This window comes from Xenia sp. Carnegie-2017, unplaced genomic scaffold (assembly GCF_021976095.1).
Source record: "Xenia sp. Carnegie-2017 unplaced genomic scaffold, XeniaSp_v1 HiC_scaffold_22, whole genome shotgun sequence".
Lineage (NCBI taxonomy): Eukaryota > Metazoa > Cnidaria > Anthozoa > Malacalcyonacea > Xeniidae > Xenia > Xenia sp. Carnegie-2017.
The window spans coordinates 4,775,750-4,798,062 of NW_025813485.1; the positions used below are offsets into that span (position 1 = coordinate 4,775,750).

The 22,313-nt window shown below is 37.7% G+C and overlaps 2 protein-coding genes across 3 annotated transcripts; one reads left to right on the top strand and one right to left on the bottom strand.

The window, feature by feature from the left end:
* Window positions 1–101: 101 nt before the first annotated feature.
* On the bottom strand, window positions 102–8,485 carry LOC124446569 (major facilitator superfamily domain-containing protein 1-like). The gene is made up of 18 exons (XM_046997411.1): window positions 8,291–8,485; window positions 7,451–7,503; window positions 7,001–7,113; window positions 6,301–6,343; window positions 5,237–5,304; window positions 4,752–4,860; window positions 4,393–4,489; window positions 4,220–4,318; window positions 4,001–4,112; window positions 3,862–3,918; window positions 3,260–3,339; window positions 3,110–3,186; window positions 2,619–2,716; window positions 1,964–2,076; window positions 1,809–1,856; window positions 1,600–1,660; window positions 1,367–1,487; window positions 102–1,269 (listed from the first exon to the last, which is right to left on the bottom strand). Exons 1-18 carry the CDS (start codon window positions 8,451–8,453, stop codon window positions 1,207–1,209), a joined length of 1,575 nt encoding a protein of 524 aa, XP_046853367.1. The 5' UTR covers window positions 8,454–8,485; the 3' UTR covers window positions 102–1,206.
* Window positions 8,486–8,844: 359 nt separating this feature from the next.
* Window positions 8,845–21,662, top strand: LOC124447180 (ankyrin repeat, SAM and basic leucine zipper domain-containing protein 1-like). 2 transcript variants are annotated; one of them, XM_046998071.1, is made up of 14 exons: window positions 8,845–9,327; window positions 9,594–9,700; window positions 9,808–9,930; window positions 10,155–10,269; window positions 10,456–10,567; window positions 11,489–11,623; window positions 11,914–11,969; window positions 12,042–12,077; window positions 18,296–18,371; window positions 18,671–18,727; window positions 18,988–19,100; window positions 20,785–20,905; window positions 21,016–21,120; window positions 21,292–21,662. In XM_046998071.1, the coding sequence occupies exons 1-14, from the start codon at window positions 8,963–8,965 to the stop codon at window positions 21,445–21,447; spliced, it is 1,677 nt and encodes a 558-aa protein (XP_046854027.1). In that variant the 5' UTR covers window positions 8,845–8,962; the 3' UTR covers window positions 21,448–21,662. The 2 variants fall into 2 exon arrangements, with proteins under 2 accessions (XP_046854027.1, XP_046854028.1); XM_046998072.1 differs by lacking the exons at window positions 20,785–20,905; window positions 21,016–21,120; window positions 21,292–21,662 and adding exons at window positions 19,166–19,222; window positions 19,311–19,501.
* The last annotated feature ends 651 nt before the right edge of the window (window positions 21,663–22,313 follow it).

Below are 22,313 nucleotides of genomic sequence, written 5' to 3' on the forward strand. Positions count from 1 at the left end.
ATTGGATAAAATGTCGTACAAGCCCCAAGTTAACATCATCAACTGTTGAAGCAAATTTTAAATCCTTTCCTGATGAGCAAAATCATAGAGGAAGTTCATAATATCATGGAAAACATTTTCTATATTGTACATGAATGAATCATATTAATAATGAAAAGTTTCAAGCTTGACGATTTATTTTACACATAACGTGGAAAAAAAATTCTAGCTAACATGTGGATGGGAATATAAGGAAGATGTCGCGATTGATCACGTTTTGGTTGATTGGCCTCGACGAATTCTGATGATTTTAATTAAAACCATGCAGCACTCTTCCACTTTTAGTTTCCACTACTTTGTCCTTTTTCTGCATTTGAAGACACAAATTAAAAAATAAAATTAGGCATGTAAAGTATAGTCTCAAACAAAAATAATTAGTACAATTCCAAGTGATCAGTAAATTCTGATCATTTTCTTTAAAACCATGCAACACTCTTCCGCTCTTAGTTTCCACTATTTTGTCCTTTTTCTGCCTTTGAACACACAAATTAAAAAATAAAATAAGGCATGGAAAGTCTAGTATCAAACAAAAACAATTAGTACAATTCCAAATACATTAATTACAAACATTGTGAATATTTTGAAATAAAAAATTCACAGGTTCAAGCAATGAAGTATGAAATCTCAAATCGAGTTACTATATGCTTGTTCACTGATAAATCTGTATTAACAAACATTATCCTTTTGCTGTGCACGGTGCACTCCAAACTACCTCCAAAGTTATAACTATCAAACAGCTTTACAAATTTTCGGTTACTTAATTGCAGTGATTCAATAAAACAAAAAACAGAAAAAGAGAAAAAAAGAAGAGCAATAATTGGTTAAGATAGTGAAAAGAATGGAATGTTTAACTGACGAAACTAAACACAATCTTGAAAGAAATAATTGGATAAAATGTCGTACAAGCCGCAAGTTAACATCATCAACTGTTGAAGCAAATTTTAAATCCTTTCCTGATGAGCAAAATCATAGAGGAAGTTCATGATATCATGGAAAACATTTTCTATATTGTACATGAATGAATCATATTAATAATGAAAAGTTTCAAGCTTGACGATTTATTTTACACATAACGTGGAAAAAAAATTTAGCTAACACGTGGTTGGGGATATAAGGAAGATGTCACGATTGACTATGTTTTGATTGATTGGCCCCGACGAATTCTGATCATTTTAACAAATGAGGAAACGCCAGTGCTGAGGATCTGTGTGAAACTGGAACCTGGAATTGCTGGAAGCAAAAAAAAAAGATCATCAAGACTTCATACTTGGATACATGTCAATGAAAATAGAAAAAATTACATTTTAGAAGAAAAAAAACAACTCACATGTTTTCCAACACGTGATAAATAACGGAACCTAAGTTGCTGAGCTGATCGTGGCTTTATCGATGTTTGACCTTCATACGAATAAGGACTAGTACTTTTGTCCTCCTCGTTAGACAATGTTCTAAACGAACAAATGGACAAGATAAATTCAAAAATCTGTTAAGCCCTATTGTTGGTAGTTTAGCGGTGCATATCATCAATTAAAGTCAATTAAAATAAAATGATAAACATACAATGCTGCTTTAGGTACTTGCAGCGCTTGTCTTTGTTTTGTCGACAAGTTCAGTTTCCCACCTATAGTAAAACAATGAATGGAGGACTGATTGCGAGAGTGAAAACATTTAGAAGTCATTGAACTCGTCACGATGTCTTGTACGTAACGTAAGAAAGTCGAAAATCAATTGGCACTATTAAACAGAGAGCAGTGTCGTCATAGAAATACCTTTGGCGGCATCAGCTAGATATAGTAGTATACTCGACATCAACGCCACTTGAAAATGAAATAAAACACAAAATTCAAACAAACAGAAAAACAGTAGTTTGATGATCAGTTTCAAGATTATTATTTTCTGATAATGTAAATATAAGTAATCTTACGACAAAGCCAGGCGCAAAAGAAAACTTCCAAGAATAGGTATCCTTTTGAATCCACAATCGCCCCAACAGCCATATTAGCGAGAGCCAGACCAAGGTTCTGAATGGACTGCATTCTGGGAAGGAAGTAAACCAATTAAGTGGTCAAAAGAAAAGCAGATATGTGCTACTCAATATTTAGCGAATCAATAATCAAACATTCAAGTCATACATCAGCTATACATCTATGATTTTCCGTACATTTGTAAACATAGCCACTAAACTTTTTACTCACATTCGATCACCTTATATTTGGTGATCATATTATACTATCCACTCACATTGGTGACAATACTACACTATCCACTCACATTGGTGACAATACTACACTATCCACTCACATTGGTGACAATACTACACTATCCACTCACATTGGTGACAATACTACACTATCCACTCACATTGGTGACAATACTATACTATCCACTCACATTGGTGACAATACTACACTATCCACTCACATTGGTGACAATACTATACTATCCACTCACATTGGTGACAATACTATACTATCCAACTACATTTGGTGAACATTTAACTATTCACACACATTTAACAAAATAAACGGTTAACATACTAAACATAAAATGCACTAACATTTGGTGTACTATCCACTTACATTCCGTACGCAGTACCCAACTGATTCTCTGGAACAACCAAGGCAACTAAAGGCCACAATGCACATGCAACGATAGAATACGAAATACCCATCGTAACCTATAAGAAAAAACAATGCAAAAATTATTTGTCACATAAAGTGACACGAAATTCTACTATTCAGTTTTCTGATTTCGTTGCAAAGACCATTTCATGTATAAGCTCATATAAAATGCAATGTTCACAGGTCACTTCAGTGTAATATAGAGTCCATGGATTTGCCTCCAAGTATAAGCCCATGAAAAAGGGCTTACAAATTATTCAAGTCTAGAGCTTAAAGACGGAAATAGATATATATGGTACCTTTAGAAAGAAATAAAATAACCCAATTCCATTGAAGAAGTTTTTATCTCATTTTTAAAATTTCTTTGCAATGCAATGCAATGCAGAACTGAATCATGAAATTTCGTGTCATCAACACTATAAAAACAACAATATAACACGAAGTTTTACCATTGATACAAATGGCTGCCAAAACGTGAATGCCATGTACATGTGGCAGCCAAGAGTCATCAACACGCCAAAAATTACTGCGTATATGAAAAGAAAAAAGAAGGTTAATGTACATTATGTAACATTGGAAAAAGACGATTGGTAACTTACTCCAAAAAATATTTCGACCAAATCTGTCGACTAGAATTCCAAAAAATGGCGAAGCGCAGGCGGAGACGATGAAAATGATACTATAATTGAATACAAATATTTGAAAAATGAGGGCTAATGATAGCAGACATTAAAATAAGGGTGTTTTGCACACACTTTGTGCGCTTGTAAAACAGAAATGTGTCCTCGTAAAAGAAAATCTGTATTCTTTAGAAAGAAGAAGTACAATATATTCTGCTCTTATCGTATAATGGTGGTGGTGTTTTTGTCATTTGATTTTAGCAAACGTTTCTCCTGTTTTCACAGAAAGAAAATGGAACGATCCCTTAGATGAAAAATATTCTTTCTTTCTTTGATAGTTCGCATGTATGGAATGCTTGAAAAAAGCGAATGAGCTGTAAGTTAGTTGTGCAATATATGTGGAACAATAAGGAAGCCAACTTAAGCTCATTGGAAACATGTGTCCCTATAAACGTTTTATTTTAATGCATGGCTTAATTCTACTCAAGTTACAAAATTTAACAAAAAACAAAAATAATTAAACTATAAAATCAATTCAAAACTCAATACGAAGTGAACTCCCACCCGAGTTAATCTAATACCTGGTTACAATTCTTGCAAGTGCTGGCGTCATGTCATATTTGTACTCAAAAAACAAGCTGAATAAAAGATGTGAATGACTTCAATGATAAAGCAACATGATAATTGTCTTTCACGTTATACGATCTGAACCATACTTACACTCCCAAACCAACAAACGGAAAAACGGCGACATAATAAGAGACACAAATGAAAAAAATTATCCAAAGTGTCAAAGGAAAATCTTTGATATCAGATAATCGAATTACTTCACCTACAAGATGAGATATGTGATGAAGTAAGTTGAAAAACCAACCCAATTTTTTTTGTGAAAGAAGCTCAAGTTGAAGTAAGTAAAGTCAAAGGAAAAAGACAATCTACCAGTTTTTGTCTCTTCTCTCTTTAATAATCTTTCAGCTCGTCGGTCGAAAAACGCCAATGCAAAAGCGGCTAACAAAGACAGACAGCAGAAGAGAACACCTGTCGGAAAAGTATCACATATCTGGGTTTTGTTTATCGTATTACGAGAGATGCATTGTACAAACACACTGTACCTACAAACAAAGTCCAACCCAAAGCAACATGACCATGATAACGATGGGAAAACATATCGTAGATAGGTTTCATAACATTAAAATTGACAGTACTTCCCTAATTAGACCGAAAAAGATAAAAAAAATCCAAATAATTAATAGACAATAGTTACGAAGTACAATGAACAACAAATATACAGCAATAGTCTTCAGATTGATCAAACTTGCAAAACAAAACGTAGAAATTTTGCATGAGGATCCAGATAATGCAATAACAAAAAGAAGAGAGGAAATGTTTTAATTTTTTCATTCAACTCGCAAAATGATAGCAAAAGGATGTTTGTAGCTACATTTACGTAGACCTTCTTGCATTCACTTACCACTCTAGATATACTGAGTTGCAAGCCAAATACAAAATTTAATTCTTTTCCTTTAAACCATGCAACGGAGTATGTGTTCTGTGCAACAGCAAGGTTTTCGCCACCAAGACTAAATGGTAACAGATTATAAAACGCATTAGGAATCAACACAAAATGTATATAATATATCGCAGATGAAGAAAAATCTTCGGATACAAGAGGAGAAAAAACGCGATACAGCGTTTGTATATATGAAAAGGAAAGTTTCGTATAAAAAGATGAAATTAACATTTATATGGTTTTCAGGATTGGGTTGATACAAACTATCAGAGAAGCTTCTTACTGGATAACTAGTGTTAGAAATATCTTTGTTTCCAGTAAACAAAAGTCAGTGACTATTACTGTCTTACAGTTTGACACATTGAGTAAGTATCAAAAATTGGAGACTTCATGTAAAAATCAACAGGCAATAACTGTAACTATTCCCCTTTGGAATATTTGCTTACCCAAAAATAAACCGTCCAGACTCCATAACGAAAAAATTTCCAATGTACGCACCAATTGCAAAGACAATCTATAGTAAATTCAGACATTCTTATTACCAGCACACAACACTACTTTAAGTGGCAGATGCGGCATATGCCAGGGACCTCGCGCTTGACTTTGCCACGCCCATTTTACTGAAACACATCAATTTAGGGGTTTCGAGAGTTGAAGATCCAGATGTATCGCATAATGTAGGGGCCTCACAAAGTAGGGGCCTCACAAAGTAGATCTAGACATTTAGGGCACCTAGGCCTGGCGGTAAAACAAAGGAAAATTTGCAGAATCTGATTTTTGTTGCGGTGAGGTGTTGTATGATCCTGTTCATACTTTTGACTAACGACAAAGCCGGTTTTAAGACAATGCAAGCAGTATTGCACAGACTGCTAAGTGTTGAAGTGCGCAGTTCATTATCTGACAAATTATGACATTACTATATGCCTGCTCTTTATATGTGTTGTATATTCTATGAACTTGGTTGTTTAATCTGCAGTAAGTTGCTGTCTAGCAGCCTAAATTTCCTCAAGAATTTTAATCCTTTTTATCTCAAAGCAATGCAAAAAATTCTGAATGATAATCTGTCAAAGCAAAAGACTTTAACTCTCCAATGTCCGATACTCTCTTGTTAGTACACCCAGATGAAGCTTCATGTAAATACAGTTGTTAAACGAGCAGGTGGGCAAATTCACGAGAAATCTGCATGTCCCAAAGCTCTTAAAGACAGTCTGACGAAATGTTGCAATTTTCAACATTTTTTCAACAAAGACTCCACAAATTTTCTAAGCCAAATTTTGCTATTTGAAGCTAATTTATAAAAGAAATTTTAAATTTTCGTGCGTCTAAATTCAAAGGTTTTAAGGAGGAAGAAAGAGGGATTGGGGGCGTCACCCATTGTTAAACTGACCATGCAGTAGTACTGCATTAGTAAAGTGACTTTAGAAGAAAATAAAAAACATGAACACAACATTGAATCAACTCACATTTTCATGAAATTTTGAAGTACAAAAAACATTTCAGCTCAACATACCTGACCAGATAAGACAAGTAAGCTAAACAAAATTGCTCCAAGTCTGAAATAATTCATGATTTGAATTAATAAAGTAAATGGTTTGAACCCGGGAGTATCGTTACATGTTTGTAAATGTAGATCGCCCAGGTTGGTATAGTCCTGAGAAGGACTGTTTTTGTTGTTGTTGACTGACGTTTCGACAACCTTAGCGGTAGTCATCTTCAGCGTCAAATGAGGAGTAAACGTCAGGTTAGCCGTATTTGTTATCTGGTTCTTACGTCATTGTATTGTGTGTACAGGAAATCCGTGCTCGTATCAGTCGTCTGCTGGTGGATTTGACAATCTGAATAGCTTCTTGTGTGTTCAACGGGGACTTAATTCTAAGTCCTGCCGGAACGAGACCAAAATCCTTGCAGCGGTGGTTGAACCAGAGTTGTTGGCGTATGCGTCTGACGATGCTTGCAAAACATATGTATTCGTTAGCAAGTTTTGCTAAGGTTGTCGAAACGTCAGTCAACAACAACAAAAACAGTCCTTCTCAGGACTATACCAACCTGGACGATCTACATTTACAAACATGTATTTGAATTAATATTATGACAATCAAATGCATCCTTACACTTTTGGAAATTGCCACAATACATATTTAGTTCATTAATTACTAAGAAATGAACAGTAAATTAACTACTTTATCAAATTAATTTATTCTTTGACTTACCTAATGCCAAATACTCTATCTATGAGAAATCCTCCAAGAAAACTGAGAACAACATTTGGCCATGAGTATAAAGAATATAGCAGTGTATATTGTGCTGTAGCTACATTCATGTCCTTAAAAATATTTCAAAATTTGCCATTCAGTTTACAAGGAAATTTTATCTGAATATTATGCAAATGTTGTATATAATGCTTAGTCTAAGTACAGTAACAAATAAAAAACATATCTTGGACATAATGAATTGTTGGTGTGTACTTTTCATAGTATTATGTGTAATTCTTGTCACTTTCAGTGAAAGATTAGTTATTCATGAATATCTCATTCTACCATAAATTTTAATCAATTTTCATATAGATTACCAAACCTCAGCTCAAGATCATATATAATTAAATAGCAATTAATGAAGCTTTTGCACAAAATTTGACGCACATTGTTACACATTCCACTTACTTTTTCTATTTGTTGCTGCAAAGCACCAGGATTATCATAGCAAAAGTATGAGCCTATATAAATTAAGATAACTTATAAAAATATTCATAAATGTTTGCAAATCTCCACAAATAGGCACATTACAGACAACTGCATTATAGCCGAATATTTTAAAAATTACAAAAATAGAAGCCTTTCAGTGCACCAAGATATGAAGTCTGAATAGAAGAAAATTGTTATTAATGCAACATATATATTGTTACTGGTAAGGGGAACCCCACAATATTTTCTATACTATGACACAAGGTATACACATTCCGTTCCTTTGATACTAATCTTGATTACTGTGCAACCTTATTAATACGTATCATTGCAGAATGAATAGAAAAATGACGATTTTTCAACGTTGTTTTTCTGTTAACTTCAATTTTGAAAAACTATAAACATGTTAGTAAAGTTACAATTGAAGTACTTCCCATACACTTACAGACGGTTGCCTTCTTTCAGATGGAAATATTGTTTAATTTAAAGTCATGAATATTGAGGATTCTAGAATTCAGAAAGCTTAGCCCCTTCAAGATCAAAGTTCAGGCTAACCTATCAAGCAAGTCCAAATCAGTAAGATCTAACAATCAAATAAGCTGTCCCAGAAGAGCAAAGCATTTAATTCAAGTTTTAAAACTGAGCTTTAACATAGTACCAAAAATGGAGTGAGTTGTGGATTGAAAATGAAGCACTAAATATGAATGAGCAATATTAAACGTCAAGTTTGACGGCAGCAATTACTGAAACTTACATCACCAGATCAAAGATCACCATAAAAAATTCATGTCACGTGAAAATTTACAGAAAAAAACTTACCAAAGCTCAGCGTGCATATAAACACAAGAAAAAAATAGCGATGAAAACGATGTCTGGGGTTACAAAGAGGAGTATTGCCACATCCTGTAAGATCTTTATCCTTTTCTTTATCCAGCAATGGTTCAGTTTCATCTGTCTTTGCTCTGTTTGGTGATTCCGCCATAGTTGTCAATTGTCAAATCCAATTTAACCAACAGTACATTTTTCCATCCAGCAAATGAACAGGATTCATCAAGTCAAATCCGTTGAGCAAGTCCATCAGACCTCATGGTTGCACGAAGCCTGGATAGCGTTATCCAATTGATAGCGCGAATTTTCAAATTTGTAAAAAAGGTGTTTGTGTTTGTCTTAGGTCTAGGAAATTTCATCTTTATGCAATCTCATCTAACCTAGTCCGTGTACGACATGGGCATGGTTCAGGATGTTATTTTTAAGTATTATTTTTTCTTGTATACGTGTTTTGCTTTGATGGGAAAGCTTTAAGTACAGTTTTTAAGATTTACAGTTTACCAAGCTCCGACGTTTGGCAGATGGGAAACTTTCATCACAGTCTTACAAGTACAGAGACTAACATAAGCTGTGATGATTACTGATTTACTCTGAAAACCAATAAACACAAGCTGTAAAGTTTCAGTAAAAAAGAATAAGGAAATTTGTACCATCTTGTAAGTTATGGACCTTGGTTACACAGATGATTGGGATGATGACGATGGATTTGACTTCGGTGATTACTATGACCCAGATTATTGCTCTTCGGACCATCCCATTAACAAATCTGTCAAATACCAAAATGTCCCAAGCGAAATTAACCAGGATTCAACAAAAGTATCTCGACGCTCCGGGGGCTTCGGGTCACCATCTACTTTAAAAACAAATGAAAAATTAAATCTCACCGCGGGACTCGGCAGAGGGAAATCAGGAGGTTTTGGAGGAAAAAATACTCGTAGCAAGTTTCAGTCGAAGAAAGAACTGGAATCTCAAGGAAAGAAAAATAAAGAAAATGGAAAGTTTTTGTTTTCTCGCTCTAATGACAAGATGTATGCATCCTAGCTTCTGTTTTATTGCAGTAACGTTTTACTTTGTCATTTAGGGGAAAAAAGGTGCAAATTAGAAATTGCATACTAAACGTTTGCAATGATGAGAAGATTTTCTCTAGCAATAGACAATTCCTGAAAATTAGACATTTTATTTTATATGTTTGTACATATTATGATAATGTTCACTTTTTAAGGATTGCCTACTGCCTTTTGGGGTTTTTTTAATACTCTTTGGCAGTTGTAAATTATGAGTTTACTTTTTATAGAAAAACAATTCATCTTGAGGAAGAGAAAAACCACAAACTTGCTGAAGATTTTCGTGCAGCTATTACCAATGGCAATATTGATGCTGTGAAAACTGTTCTGACCCAAGGTACAGTAATCGAAATTGAGAAAAATCCAATTTGCCACACAACTGTGTTGTTATTGGTGATGAAAAATCAAATTTAAAAGACACAATAACATGTTTTCTCACTATAGGCTTGTCAGTAGATAGTCTTTTGAAGTCCAGTTGGACAGGGCTAATGTATGCTGCAAACAATGGCCTCCCAGATGTGGTTGCTCTCTTAATTGAACATGGTGCTAATGTGAATTATCAGAAAGGTTTAGATTAATCAGTTGTATCAATAATATTCAGACTGTATTAAGTTCGCAGTCTCATACAAGTACTGTTAGTGTGAAGGATGAGGTGGATATTAGTTTTTTTGTCAGAGTTAAAATCCTTCACAAAAGATAAATGTCTGTGGTTGTTGATAGTAGCATTCTTATATCAATATTATAGCAAAAATTCAACACTCTATTTTGTCGAATATGTATTCTCCTCCCAGACATGTTCACAGTGATCATGGCTGCATGCTCATCAGATTGTGAAGCTGAGGATGAAGTAGCTGAATGTCTGAAAATATTGATTGAGAAAGGAGCAAAAATCAACTCTCGTGATAGGTAGAAGATTTTGTACTAAATAATGATGAAACTTTTATACAAGGGATGTTCATTAAACCTGGTGAAATAATAATTAAGTTACTAAATTTCACTTTTGTACAAAATTTTCTCCTTTGAAAATACATTCTACTTGACTATTAATATTTATGTGAAATTTCTGCACGTTTCTCTGCTAATATTTTGAAGATATCACATGACACCACTGATGTACACTTGCCGAAATGGACGAGAAAAATTGGTTGAGATCTTACTACAGCAAAAACCTGATATAAATAAACAAGATCAAAGAGGATGGACGGTATGAATATCATAAAAAAAACATCAATTTCTTAACCATAAACTCATGAATGTAATTTCCGTCAAGAGGTTAATGATTGAGAGGAAACAGAAATTCAAAACTTTTTTTTTGGGGGGGGGGGATTTGCGAAATACGTAAAATCCTTTGTATCATTGTCTGTGCACGATAGATCCGTAAATCTTAACAGTATGACGTATAAACCACTTACAGCACGCTCTTAAAACATTGGGAAAGTATTTGTGACTAAGCATATTTAAGTATGACGTATAAACCACTTACAGCACGCTCTTAAGACATTGGGAAAGTATTTGTGACTAAGCATATTTAAGATTGCGAAGTCAGTTGGCAAAAATCACTTACAGCACGCTCTTAAAACATTGGGAAAGTATTTGTGACGAAGCATATTTAAGATTGCGAAGTCAGTTGGCAAAAATCACTTACAGCACGCTCTTAAGACATTGGGAAAGTATTTGTGACGAAGCATATTTAAGATTGACGTATAAACCACTTACAGCACGCTCTTAAGACATTGGGAAAGTATTTGTGACTAAGCATATTTAAGATTGCGAAGTCAGTTGGCAAAAATCGATCATTCCAGAGCGACCGAACTTTTCGTAACTTTTTATAGCCAAAAACGTTGATGTTTACGTAGAATCGAAAGATTACAAACATCAAGTTTTCACCATATTTATAAAAAATGTTGACCGTTTTTTAACAGTGAGAATCTTGTCTAGCGTTCAGTTTTTGTGCAACCAAATTCAATGTCTTCATTTCACAAGTAGAAGCTAAACCGTAAAATTGTGTTTTTGTGATTAAAACTTTTTTCTTCATACAAATGTTGAATCGAAAAATCATTTAGCTACTTTCGCAAGCAATAATTTGTTTCTAATCAAGCTTTTCATCAAACTAAACTATACACAGGCTCTATGTTGGGCTGCAAGTCGAGGTCATGGCCGCATAGCTCGAATGTTAATCGACAACAACGCGAATCTTACATTATACACAAATGATGGACAATCTGCTGAGGATTTGGCATATGAGGGAGGATTTACTACCGTAAGTAATATGTATCAGATTAGCTCTTGAATTTCTACTTTTCACTAGTTTTTATTGTTTATGGATTGATTTAACTTGGTTTTAAATAAAAAATTTCAAAAAATTTTTCTTTTTGATTTAAAAAAATTTTTTAAACAGTTTGATTGTTCATCTTCATGCTACATGCCAGTTTTAAGATTGCATTTTGTGGAGCGATTTCATTTCTTTTTTTCACCTTTCTCTGCAAAAAGTTTGTGAACCTCATAATGAAGTAGGAAATGTTTCTCATAGTTTTTTAATAATTTGTTTAGCTTGCTGATGTTTTGAATAACCTCGTTCACCCAAACAGATTTATTGATCAAAACATGTGAGTGCGTCGTATAGATTCGAGTAAATTAATAAATGTTGTGTAATAAACGAATATTTTTCATAAAATTAGACGGGGAAATGAAATATGTGATACCTCAGGCAAAAGGTAGGTTAAGTTAATACACTATACAGTGGACAAACGTTGCCTCAATGTATATTTTTGTTGTATGATTGTGTTTGAAGTCACTGTCAGGCTCTAATGCTTGTTGTAAATAACTAGAACAAGTCAAGAAGCGTTACCATAGCTTTTTAACACGGTTTTTTCGATACGAAACTAAATTATTCAACTTGTTGTTTTGTCGTTGCTCTTTTAGCGTTTGTTTTTCTAATCTCTGAAAGAAACTCTGCACTATCCTTGTATCACTAACGGTTATTATAAAACGTTTTCATTGCAAACAATTTGAAGTCTTGAACTTTTTTCTAACATTAAATGATTGAAGGGAAACAGATATCCTTCTTTGCCGTAAAGCATATATGTCAAACAAGATCCAGTTGTGAACTCATTAGTTGGTTGAATAGACAGCGAAAGTAATATTCTTATTCTATTGGCATGTTGTCTGTCTTCGTCTTTTATTTCTATAGAAATTAAACTCGTTACCTCAATGACCTTTACCGGCTAGTTGTCCCATAACTATGGGTAAAATCAAAATAGCCAATACACAACCATTGACGTAACACCGTTGACAATAAGATAATTGCCAATTATAAACCGTGGACAACAAGTGGTTATGTAGACTATAGCTTGTGATAGGCTCCATGATTTATGAATCAAAATTTAATGAGAGTAGATAAGACTTAGTCTATTTCACGAAATGAGGATCTTGTAAAATATATATTGAGAGACAAAATACAAAGGTCATTCGTTTACGAATGACAAACAACAATAACGGTTGGTTCCAGGCCCCTTATTACTCAACGATTATCCCATTATGCTCTATCCCCCCCTAAGTCTTTACTAGTATAGGAAAGCGTAATATAAAGTTGTTCTATGATATTTGTTCATCCTCTCAATTTTCTAACAGCCCTTTCTTGTTGAAATCGAGTAATCTGCGTAGAGCTAGTGGTGCTTTCTTGCTTGGCTTTGTGGTCGCTGGTGTAGGTTCACTGGCATCTTCAGGTATTTTGGTTGCGTTTGGTGAAGTTCCATCTGCGGTATCTGTGCTCGGTAGTGGTGCTGGCTCCGGGGTGTCAGTCTGTGTCGCCGGTCTTAGACATGGTAATGACGGTGTTTGTTTTCTGCTGGCTGTCATTTTGTTGGGAGTAAGGTTCTCCGTTGAGACTTTTGGTATCAGCAGCAGGTCCGTATCAATAGTGTTTTTGGGTAACTGCTCTTGTACAGGTGTGAATTGCCGCAGAAATTTTCTGTTTCTTAGTGTAATTCTGTTGGACCCGTCGACTTTGACGCGGTATTGATCGTGTTGAAGAACTTCGATGACTGTTCCAGTCTTGTCCCATTTGGTAGGGTACGGTCCTGTTTGGTTCTGTATTCTTACGTGATGTCCAATGGACAGAGGTGGTAATCTTCTTGTGTGTTCTGACCAACGTTCCGCCGCTCTCATGTGCCGGTTTCGTAAAGCCTCCTCGCGAGCATTGAGTGTTTCCTCCAGGTGACGTGTGGCCTATAACGGCCGGGGAAAATTGGTATGAAATCCTTAATGGGTCTACCGAAGACGCATTGGGCCGGTGATAATTTCGTGTCGGTATCAGGCGTGTTACGATATTGTAGAACAGCAATTTGTAAGGCGTTTGTGTTGAGGCTACCAGTGGGGCCGGTATTGTTCGTGATGAGGCGTTTCACAGTTTTAACGGCAACCTCCGCGCGGCAATTTGAGTGCGGGAATGCAACGGAGGCGAGGCGGTGGTGTACTCCCCATTGTTTGAGGAACTGCCGTGTTTTGACGGCGGTGAATTCTGGTCCGCCGTCAGTAGCGCATTCGTCTGGGATCCCAAAGGTGGTGAAGACGCGACGTAGGCAATTGATTAGTCCGTCGCAACCGTCTACGATTACGAGATAGTTGGATCCTTTGTAGTGGAAATAATCCGCACAGATGCACTGAAAGGGGTAGGCTGGTGAGATGGTCGGTGTGGGTGGTGCGCTGGGTTGGGATGGTGCCATCCGGTTGCAGTGGTTGCATTGCGTACGCATTGCTGCAATATCTGAGGTGATTCCCGGCCAGAAGACTGAGTCCTCTGCGCGGGATGTCATAGATGATATGCCCTGGTGTGCCGAGTGTAGAACTTCCAGGATATTTTGCGTAACAGTGGTGGGATAACCACACGATCTCTGTACATGATGACGCCGTCCACTGTGTAGAGGCTGTGGCGGAACTGGTAGTATTCTTGTAATGGTGTTGGCAGGTCATTACGTGAAGCTGGAAAGCCAGATTCAATGACATTCATGAGATCGTGCATAGTGGTGTCGCTTGCAGTTGCCATGCCCCTGTCCCAGGTTGTGGCGACGTTTGTAAGTGCTAGAAGCGAGTGAAGCGATGGTTTCGTCAGCCGGTGTGTATGGTAGTGTCCTTCAACTCTGCTATGTCGTCCTGGAGGTAAAGCATGGTGGGGTTCTCTGGACCTGTGGGTGGCGGGAGATCGCATCGGCGGCTTTGTGACGGATACCAGGGATATGGATCATTTTGAATCTGTACCTCAGTGTCTTCTCCTTGAGATTACGTAGGCGGGGGTTTGGGATGTTTTCCAATGACCGATCACCGAATAGTTTGAGCAGGGGTTTGTGGTCTACGGCGATTGTGAGGTTGGTGCAACCGAGCACGAAGAACCTGGCTTTGTCAAGGGCGTCTGCGACCGCCAGTGCCTCCCCTTCTATCGGTGCATATCGGGATTCAGCAGCATGTGAAGCGGCTGCCGACCAGGCTGATCTTCCACCCGGTGTGGCAGCATAGTGGTCCAGTCGACTGGCATTCACAGTGTTTTTGCAGTAGCCAGAAGCCGATGCCGTGTTTTGACCAATCAGTGGCAAGACAAGTGGGACGTGTCTTGTCAAAGATGCGAACGCCCTCGTGGATTTCATTTATGATAACGGATTTGGATTCCTCAAAGAGTGTGTTAAGTTCCTCGTCCCAATAAAACTTCGCCAGGTTTTAGCAGTTTTCTAAACGGTAGCATGCGTTCAGTGGCTCCAAATGCGTATGAGACTTGATTGATCAGGCCAAACCAAGAGCGGATGTCAGTGATACTGCGCGGCTTTGGGAAATGGCGAATAGCATCGATGAATTTCCTGCTTGGGCGAACAGAGTTTGATGTGATTTCAAACCCTGCGAACTCGACTGTGTCTGAGCCAAGACAAATTTGTCTGGGTTGAGGATAATGCCGTTTCGACCGCAGATATCTAACCATTCGACAGCCTGATGAAAACTTTGGGTGAGGTTATCTGCCCAAAGTAGGGTATCGTCTATGCATTTGGTTTTGTTTGGAATGTGTGATACAATCTCATCGAACCGGCGTGAGTAACCGTCCCCCGAGGCAATGTACCCTTGTGGCGCTGACTTATACCGATAGCGACCCCATGGGGTGATAAAGGTGGTGAGGTGTCTGTCGTCTGGGTGAAGGGGAACGCTGTGATAACCGTTCCAGCAGTCGAACACTGACTTCTTTTTGCCACTGGGAACAGAGCGTGCCTGGTGAAAAGGGCTCTGGGTGTGGTGGGTCTCCCTAGTGGCGTTTGCATTTAGTGCCTGTAGGTCAACGGTTCGTCGTGGTTTACCGTTCTTTTTCGCACAGATGACCATCCTGTGGCACCAGGTGACAGGCTCGCCGATTGGGACGGGTTCAATCACGCCGAGGGCCACGTCTTGGTCAAGGCCAGCTTTCACCTCGTCCTGCCAGTGTAAAGGGACTGGGATTGGTGTATGGTGTGCTTTAGGTTTCGCATTTGGGTCAATCATGAGACGCATTGGTGGACCTTCCATGCGTGGCAGTTGTTGTTGCTCGCAAGTGTTAAACGTGCTGGACTTGTAGTGATGGAGCAGCCAGTCCTCTATTTTTTTTCGGTTATCTTCGATTGCAGGGAAGGGCAGTACTGTGGGTTTAGGTGGCGGCAGTTGGCGACGTTGGCAGTCACATGTGCTTTGATGGGTGTTCTGCTACAACGTGAATAGACTGGTTAGTATGTATGTCTACTGACATTGTGTCTCCCACGGTGGGGAAGCTGTTTGGGATGATTCCCAGGCGGCATGTCTCACGACTGAGGAAGAGTTTATTTGAGTCACGAGTGACATATACAATTTGACGGCTCTCCAACACTCGTCCGTCTTTGGATTGACCAGAGAATCTCACGATGGCTGCACCGATGATATCGATGCCATTGTTGTTCGCAGCATGCATGCATAGTGACTGGAAGCAGGTCTTTCTGGCGTAGTCCTAGTCGTTTCATTATATGCATGCTAGCAAGGCAGCTCTGGCATCCAGTGTCCGCCATAGCATTCAATGTGACTGAGCGATGTCTTGTAGAATGCAGGGTGTACCCGAGGGCTGTGTAGTCCTCTGGGTGACACCGCATTTATATGGAGGAACGGTTGGGATTGTGACGGTTTTTTCACCCAACGGTCATTCATGTCATTGTAAGTATGGTGGTCTAGCAGGATTCCGTTGTTGCAATGCTGATGGCTTTTTGTCATGCATAGGTTGTCAAACACTGCGTCCTCTTGGTCTCGGTTTGCGTTGTGTTTTGCGTCCCGACGCTTAGTTTTGTTTTTGCTTCTGCACATGGAGGCGTTGTGGTTAGGGCGTCCGCAGCTATCGCATGTTTTGCCGTAGGCTGGGCATTCCTGTCGTCGGACATTGGGTGGGCGTTTCTACCATGGCCATGTTTGCCACAGTAGGAACATGGCCCAGTTTTATTGGTTTGCACGCCCTGGGTCATATTGTCTTGTTTGCCGCGGCGATATTGGCTTCTGGTAGCATCGATGCTTTGGCTATTGAGTAGGTGGGTGGCCGAACGTCTGCCGGCTTCTTTGGCTTCTATGAACAGAAATGCCTCCTCCAGTGTCATATTTTGATTTTTATCGCTGAGCAAGTCTAGTTGGATGTCGCTGTCGGCGATTCCAACGGTTAATGCGTCGCGTAGGATATTGTCTGTGTAGTTGATTTCTGTTGCGCAGTTGGTACAGTTAATCGTAAACTTGCATACGCTGGCTTGTCCACGAAGACGTGCACCGAAGCTGCGGATAGTTTCGTCACGGTCCTGGCGCATGTTGTGTAGTTTGATGCGGGCCACCATTGTGTTTTCCTCTCGTACAGCGAGTTCGCGGATTGCAGCCATGACTTCGTCGATGGGTTTGTTGGTGAGGGTACCGCCAGCGTTTCTGGTGAGGTCCTTACGAAGCGTTTCGTCACAGCATTCGAGTAATTGGATTACTTTGTCTTTGCCGGTTATTTTTGTGGCTTCGACATAATCCTGCCAGCGCGTTTGGAAGTATGTCCATTCCTCACTGGACCCAGCAGCGGATATAGTTGGCCGTCTGACCTTTTCAATCTTCGCCGTGGCGTTGATGCCCGTGCGTGTGTTCGTTGCTTGGCTGTTATTGTGAACGCCGGTCGAGTGGATTTGCAACAATACCGCTGCGAGTTGGTCCTCAGCTTCCTCTGTCTCGTAATCGCAGTCTGGATAGGGGCATTTGTACTTCGGCATTTTCGTGTACGCGTGAGGTTATGACCTGCCTCTGGTGGATGGGAAGTACTCGGAGTAATTCAACGCCGCCGGAAAAATGGCGCCAAATATCAGCGATCGATAAGATGGTGGTGTTTACTGCAATTTTTCTTTATCTCGGGTCAGAAGGGAGTGTTATTAACGCCTTTACCGGTGCTGCTCGTTACTTTGGTTGTATGGCTGCCTTCGGGTTAATAGATTTCGTAGATCCTGCTCCCTTGGCCAAATAGGTTCCGTGTTGTTGCTGATGGCGTGTCGCGTTTCGAACTACTTGTAGTGTTGGATTGTCCGATCTTTTCGTCTGTATTTCGCTCGTCTGCCGTTATAGGTCGTTTTAATTGTTGTTTGTCATAGATAAGACTTAGTCTATTTCACGAAATGAGGATCTTGTAAAATATATATTGAGAGACAAAATACAAAGGTCATTCGTTTACGAATGACAAACAACAATAACGGTTGGTTCCAGGCCCCTTATTACTCAACGATTATCCCATTATGCTCTAGAGAGTTAATGGAGAAATGAAATAAATATATGAAACATTTTATGGCTGATTCAAAAGGCAGTGTTTTTTGAAACTTTGCACTATTCTTGGGTTCCTAGTTCTAGTTCCCAGTGTACTTTCTTTCTCTCATTTTAATGCACAAGTTTTTTATAGAGACTGTGTCAGATTTGGGGATTTGGAGATGTTTTTGTTTGGCTTGGAGCTGGGCCATCTAATTCCGCTTCTGCAGGTGAGATCATTATAGAAATATGTTAAAGATACTTTAATGCAATTCGTGTTTATACGTCATGTTGCATTATTTCAGGATGTAATTTACTACGATCTCAGACCCCTTCTATGGATTTTTGTGTAGTAAATGTGTATTTTAGTGGCGAACACTATAGATAGAAAATGTTAGATCACTATAAACTTGGAGCAAAATTGTTCAACATATGCAAACGACTAAAACGAGCACATTGGATTGAATGTTGGAATAATTTTTCACGGCATGTTCCGTTGATTTGCTGATTGTCTAAATTTCTTTTACAGGAACATAAAATAAACTTTGAAGGACTTCTTCAGTTGACAGACTCTGAACTGCAGCAGGTACTCTATGTTGCTATTTACAAGTTACAACAATATCAAAGTGATGAGCTTTACAAAATGCTCCATTTTCTTTTTATAAATATCATTTTCATCGCTTTGTACAATTCATGCATGCATACTGTATATCTATTTAATGAAAGGTACGATGATAGGTAGCAAGCTGTTTCCGAGTGTTAGCATTTCGCAAGTAATAAGGCTAGGATCTAAGTTTATCGGATGTAAATTACCAAGTGATATTTACGAGGTAATATATTTTCTAGTTAGGAGTAAGTCAAGTTGGTGTTCGAAAAAAGATTCTTTCTGCCACACACGATGTTCATACGAAGGAATGGGATTTGTCTTTGCTGCCGTCGCAAACTTTGGATCACGTAAAGTATGAGATTGGAATCGACAAAATTTGCGAAGTTTTACAACTTTATGTAAACCTTGGTGTTTTAGTATGAAGGTGTTTGTCAATGTATACCTCTCTCGTCACTTTTGATTTATTCTCTCTGGGTAAGCCATGACGAATCTTTTGTTTCTATCTCTTTTTAGAAATTACATTCTCTTGTTTCAAACCACTTATCTTTATTTTCCCTTTCAGTGCATCCGAATTTGTCGTCGTTAGTGTTTCTCTAGACCTCTTATCTGGCAGCTCCAACTACATCATCTTTATAGCATAAAAAAAACTGTCTCTTTGCTGAACATATCCAAACCATCTTAGCTTTATATACCAAATATGTAGTGCTTGTGATAATTCTGTCTAACCGTGTCACTCTCAAAGAGAATCTTAAAGCTTCTGCATGCTTTTATTGTATTTCTGCTTTTATTGTACTTTGCACATGTCTCTTTCCCATAACTTCATTTTATGACTCATCAACTTTATTTATCTGTAGTTGCTACAACTCTGCACGTCTTCTTTATTCTTAAATTCTCTTACATCTTCTCACTTTGTATCTTGCATCTAGTATCTTATCGAGCAACGTTTGATTAGCACTAAAGTCTTCTTCCCTAGACACATCCACCGGTATATCATCAAGACCTAATTTTGTCTTTGTTCGACTTCGCCATTTCCTGATCTATTGCGGTTACTTCAACTCTTTCTTCCTTCATTTCATATTCCTATCTTACTTCCGGTGTCTGTCGAAACATTTCCATTCTTAATTACCCTAATCTGCTGCCCATCATTTCCATCTTTGTTTTTCTGCTTTACTAATGTGATTTAATCATACTTTTTTTACTACCCTACTATTCAACCAATCATACAAATCATCTTGTGCACTTTGTTTAACTTTTTGCAGTACTTTTAGTTTTACCGATGGTGTATCTTCCTGTACTCCTCTTTGTTCTCTTAATTCTTCTCCCTTTTCCACGTATCATTTTCTCTTAACGTTTTCCTCCACGTCCTTCTTCCATTACCAAGTTTCTTTATTCACTTTCCTTCCAGAAGGCTTACTAAATACTCTACTATTGTACTTTTCTCCGTGATTACGTTTTCTGTAGTACTATCGTCCAGTCATCTGCAATTGTGTATTAACCACTTATTCCCACTGTAAACTTTTTGTTAGCAACCATATAGCACTCTTTTCAGTGCAAAGTTTCTATGGTTTCAAAAGTCCCTTTTTTCGTGCGAAAATTCAAACAATACTTACGTCGCGTAAAATTTTCCTACCAGTTCATGTTTGCCGAGATTTAATGTACTTAGCCAATGCATCGAAGGTGTTTAAGAATTGTCCTTCTTTTATTATATTTAATTTGCTGGTATTACATAAATGTACACACAATCTTTAAAGAACAATCTTCATTTTTTTGTGTAAGTACATATAGGCTACTGCATGTCTGTTGATTTGTGAGATTTTATTTTATTGGCTATTAGACCTTTGGAAAATTTCAGAGCATGTTCTCATAAGTATTTTTCGGTTTTTCCCTGGCCTGCATGAAATACCATTGATTTATAAACCAAAGCTCTTTGTTTTCATAAAGATTATACAAATGCTAGTATTGAGTATTATCAAGGTATGATATTGTATGGTTACCAACCTATAGCTTGTAAGTTCTTGTAATATGTTTTATTTCAGGAGTAAAGATCTGCATCTAGTTTTGGCTAACGTTGCGAAACATCTTCAATACATAAAGTGCAGTGTCGGCTATGTCATCAAATCTTTAAAACAATCAACTAATCCCAATAGTTTTGTGCAGGTAATTAATTTTTATTCTATAAGGTTAAGTAATACTTGTTGGTAGCTATTTGTTTCAACATCATTAGAAACTGCATAGTTTTTAAGTTTGAAGTTGATTTTTATTGTTAGGATGGCGAGATTGCTCGACAGTTTGTACAAAGGGCTGAAGATATTTCTGCTGAAGTTAGTGGTTTATCAGATGAACTTACAAGGTTTCGAAACTCGATTACCGAGGTAGACTCAATGCTTTATAATTCTTCGTTACATAAAAATTTTTAACTGAAAATTCATTTTGACTTCGATAGTCATAATAACATCGAATGATCGATAAACGTTTTGTTTTCTAAACGTTAGCATTTGTATAAACGATCTCTTTTCATTCAAGCAAGCTGTTTTTCTCTTCAGCTATCTGCAAGTGTTCCAAACTTTCCAGCTGATCTCGTATCAAAAGAATCAATGAGAGTTGAGAATAACAAAAAGACATTATATTTACCTATCCTCCTAGTTAGTGGTTGTGTCGTCCTTGGAATTTCCGTTGTTTGCCGTTTGAGAGATAAGTGACAGTAACTTTTCTTTATATTCTTATACCGTACGATTTTGTCAACACTTGTTCGCATGACTTAGCTGTTACAATGACGTTTTCTCGGGGAAGGAATATGGCGGCTTATTCATACACAATAACTTGTGAATGGAATGGTATGAATCGTTTATGTTCGAATTCTATGAAAGCATCTTAACAACGCAAAAACCTTCAATAAATATGTAGAATTTCTATACGCAGGGACGTCGCTACTGGGGTGTGTGTGGGGTGCAACACCCCCCAATCATAAATTAAAACAAATATCAGGTAAAAATCAGGGTAAAAGTCAGGTGAAAATCATGTGGTAAATTACTACGATACTGATGTAAATTATCGCCAAAACAATCCATTTCGATAATTCCAACTTGAAACTGCTGCGTCGGTTGCCAGTCTTGAATTACCGGCATGTAATATGTGAGAGTGAGTATATTTTGATGCCAGTTAAAATTTTAACGTTTAAAATTGACCATGAATATAAATTAGCAAAGAAACAATAGTTACAACAGCTGTTTGAAAACCTGACAGTTGATTTGTTATACTTTGCTGAATGCATTGATTATGAACTTCATCGAAAGTAGACATAAAGTAAACAAAACATTGCATTATTTCGACTTTCGATGACTAAGCTTAAGTTATCTAGGCAATAAAATCTCTGAGGAAAGATTAAATGACTGCATGATTCTTGCTGCTAAGAAGGATATAAAAAGCAAAATCTACGTGCACAAACTGGCAAAGAAATGGGCTGTTCTGAAGAACTGCCTTTGTGGGCGGTTGCACCAAACAATTTTTGAAATGCAAATGTAATTACTATTTTAAGGACAGAAACCTGAAACGTTACTTATTTCGC

Excerpts from the sequence above, each read along its gene's own strand:
- LOC124446569 (XM_046997411.1), bottom strand. The coding sequence starts at position 8,453 with ATGGCGGAATCACCAAACAGAGCAAAGACAGATGAAACTGAACCATTG. Across the intron at positions 4,490-4,751 it reads AACTCAGTATATCTAGAGTG|GGAAGTACTGTCAATTTTAA; the intron begins GTAAGTGAATGC and ends CGGTCTAATTAG. Across the intron at positions 1,270-1,366 it reads TATCACGTGTTGGAAAACAT|CAATTCCAGGTTCCAGTTTC; the intron begins GTGAGTTGTTTT and ends TTTTGCTTCCAG.
- LOC124447180 (XM_046998071.1), top strand. The coding sequence starts at position 8,963 with ATGGACCTTGGTTACACAGATGATTGGGATGATGACGATGGATTTGAC. Across the intron at positions 10,568-11,488 it reads AAGATCAAAGAGGATGGACG|GCTCTATGTTGGGCTGCAAG; the intron begins GTATGAATATCA and ends AACTATACACAG. Across the intron at positions 19,101-20,784 it reads CAAACTTTGGATCACGTAAA|GAGTAAAGATCTGCATCTAG; the intron begins GTATGAGATTGG and ends GTTTTATTTCAG.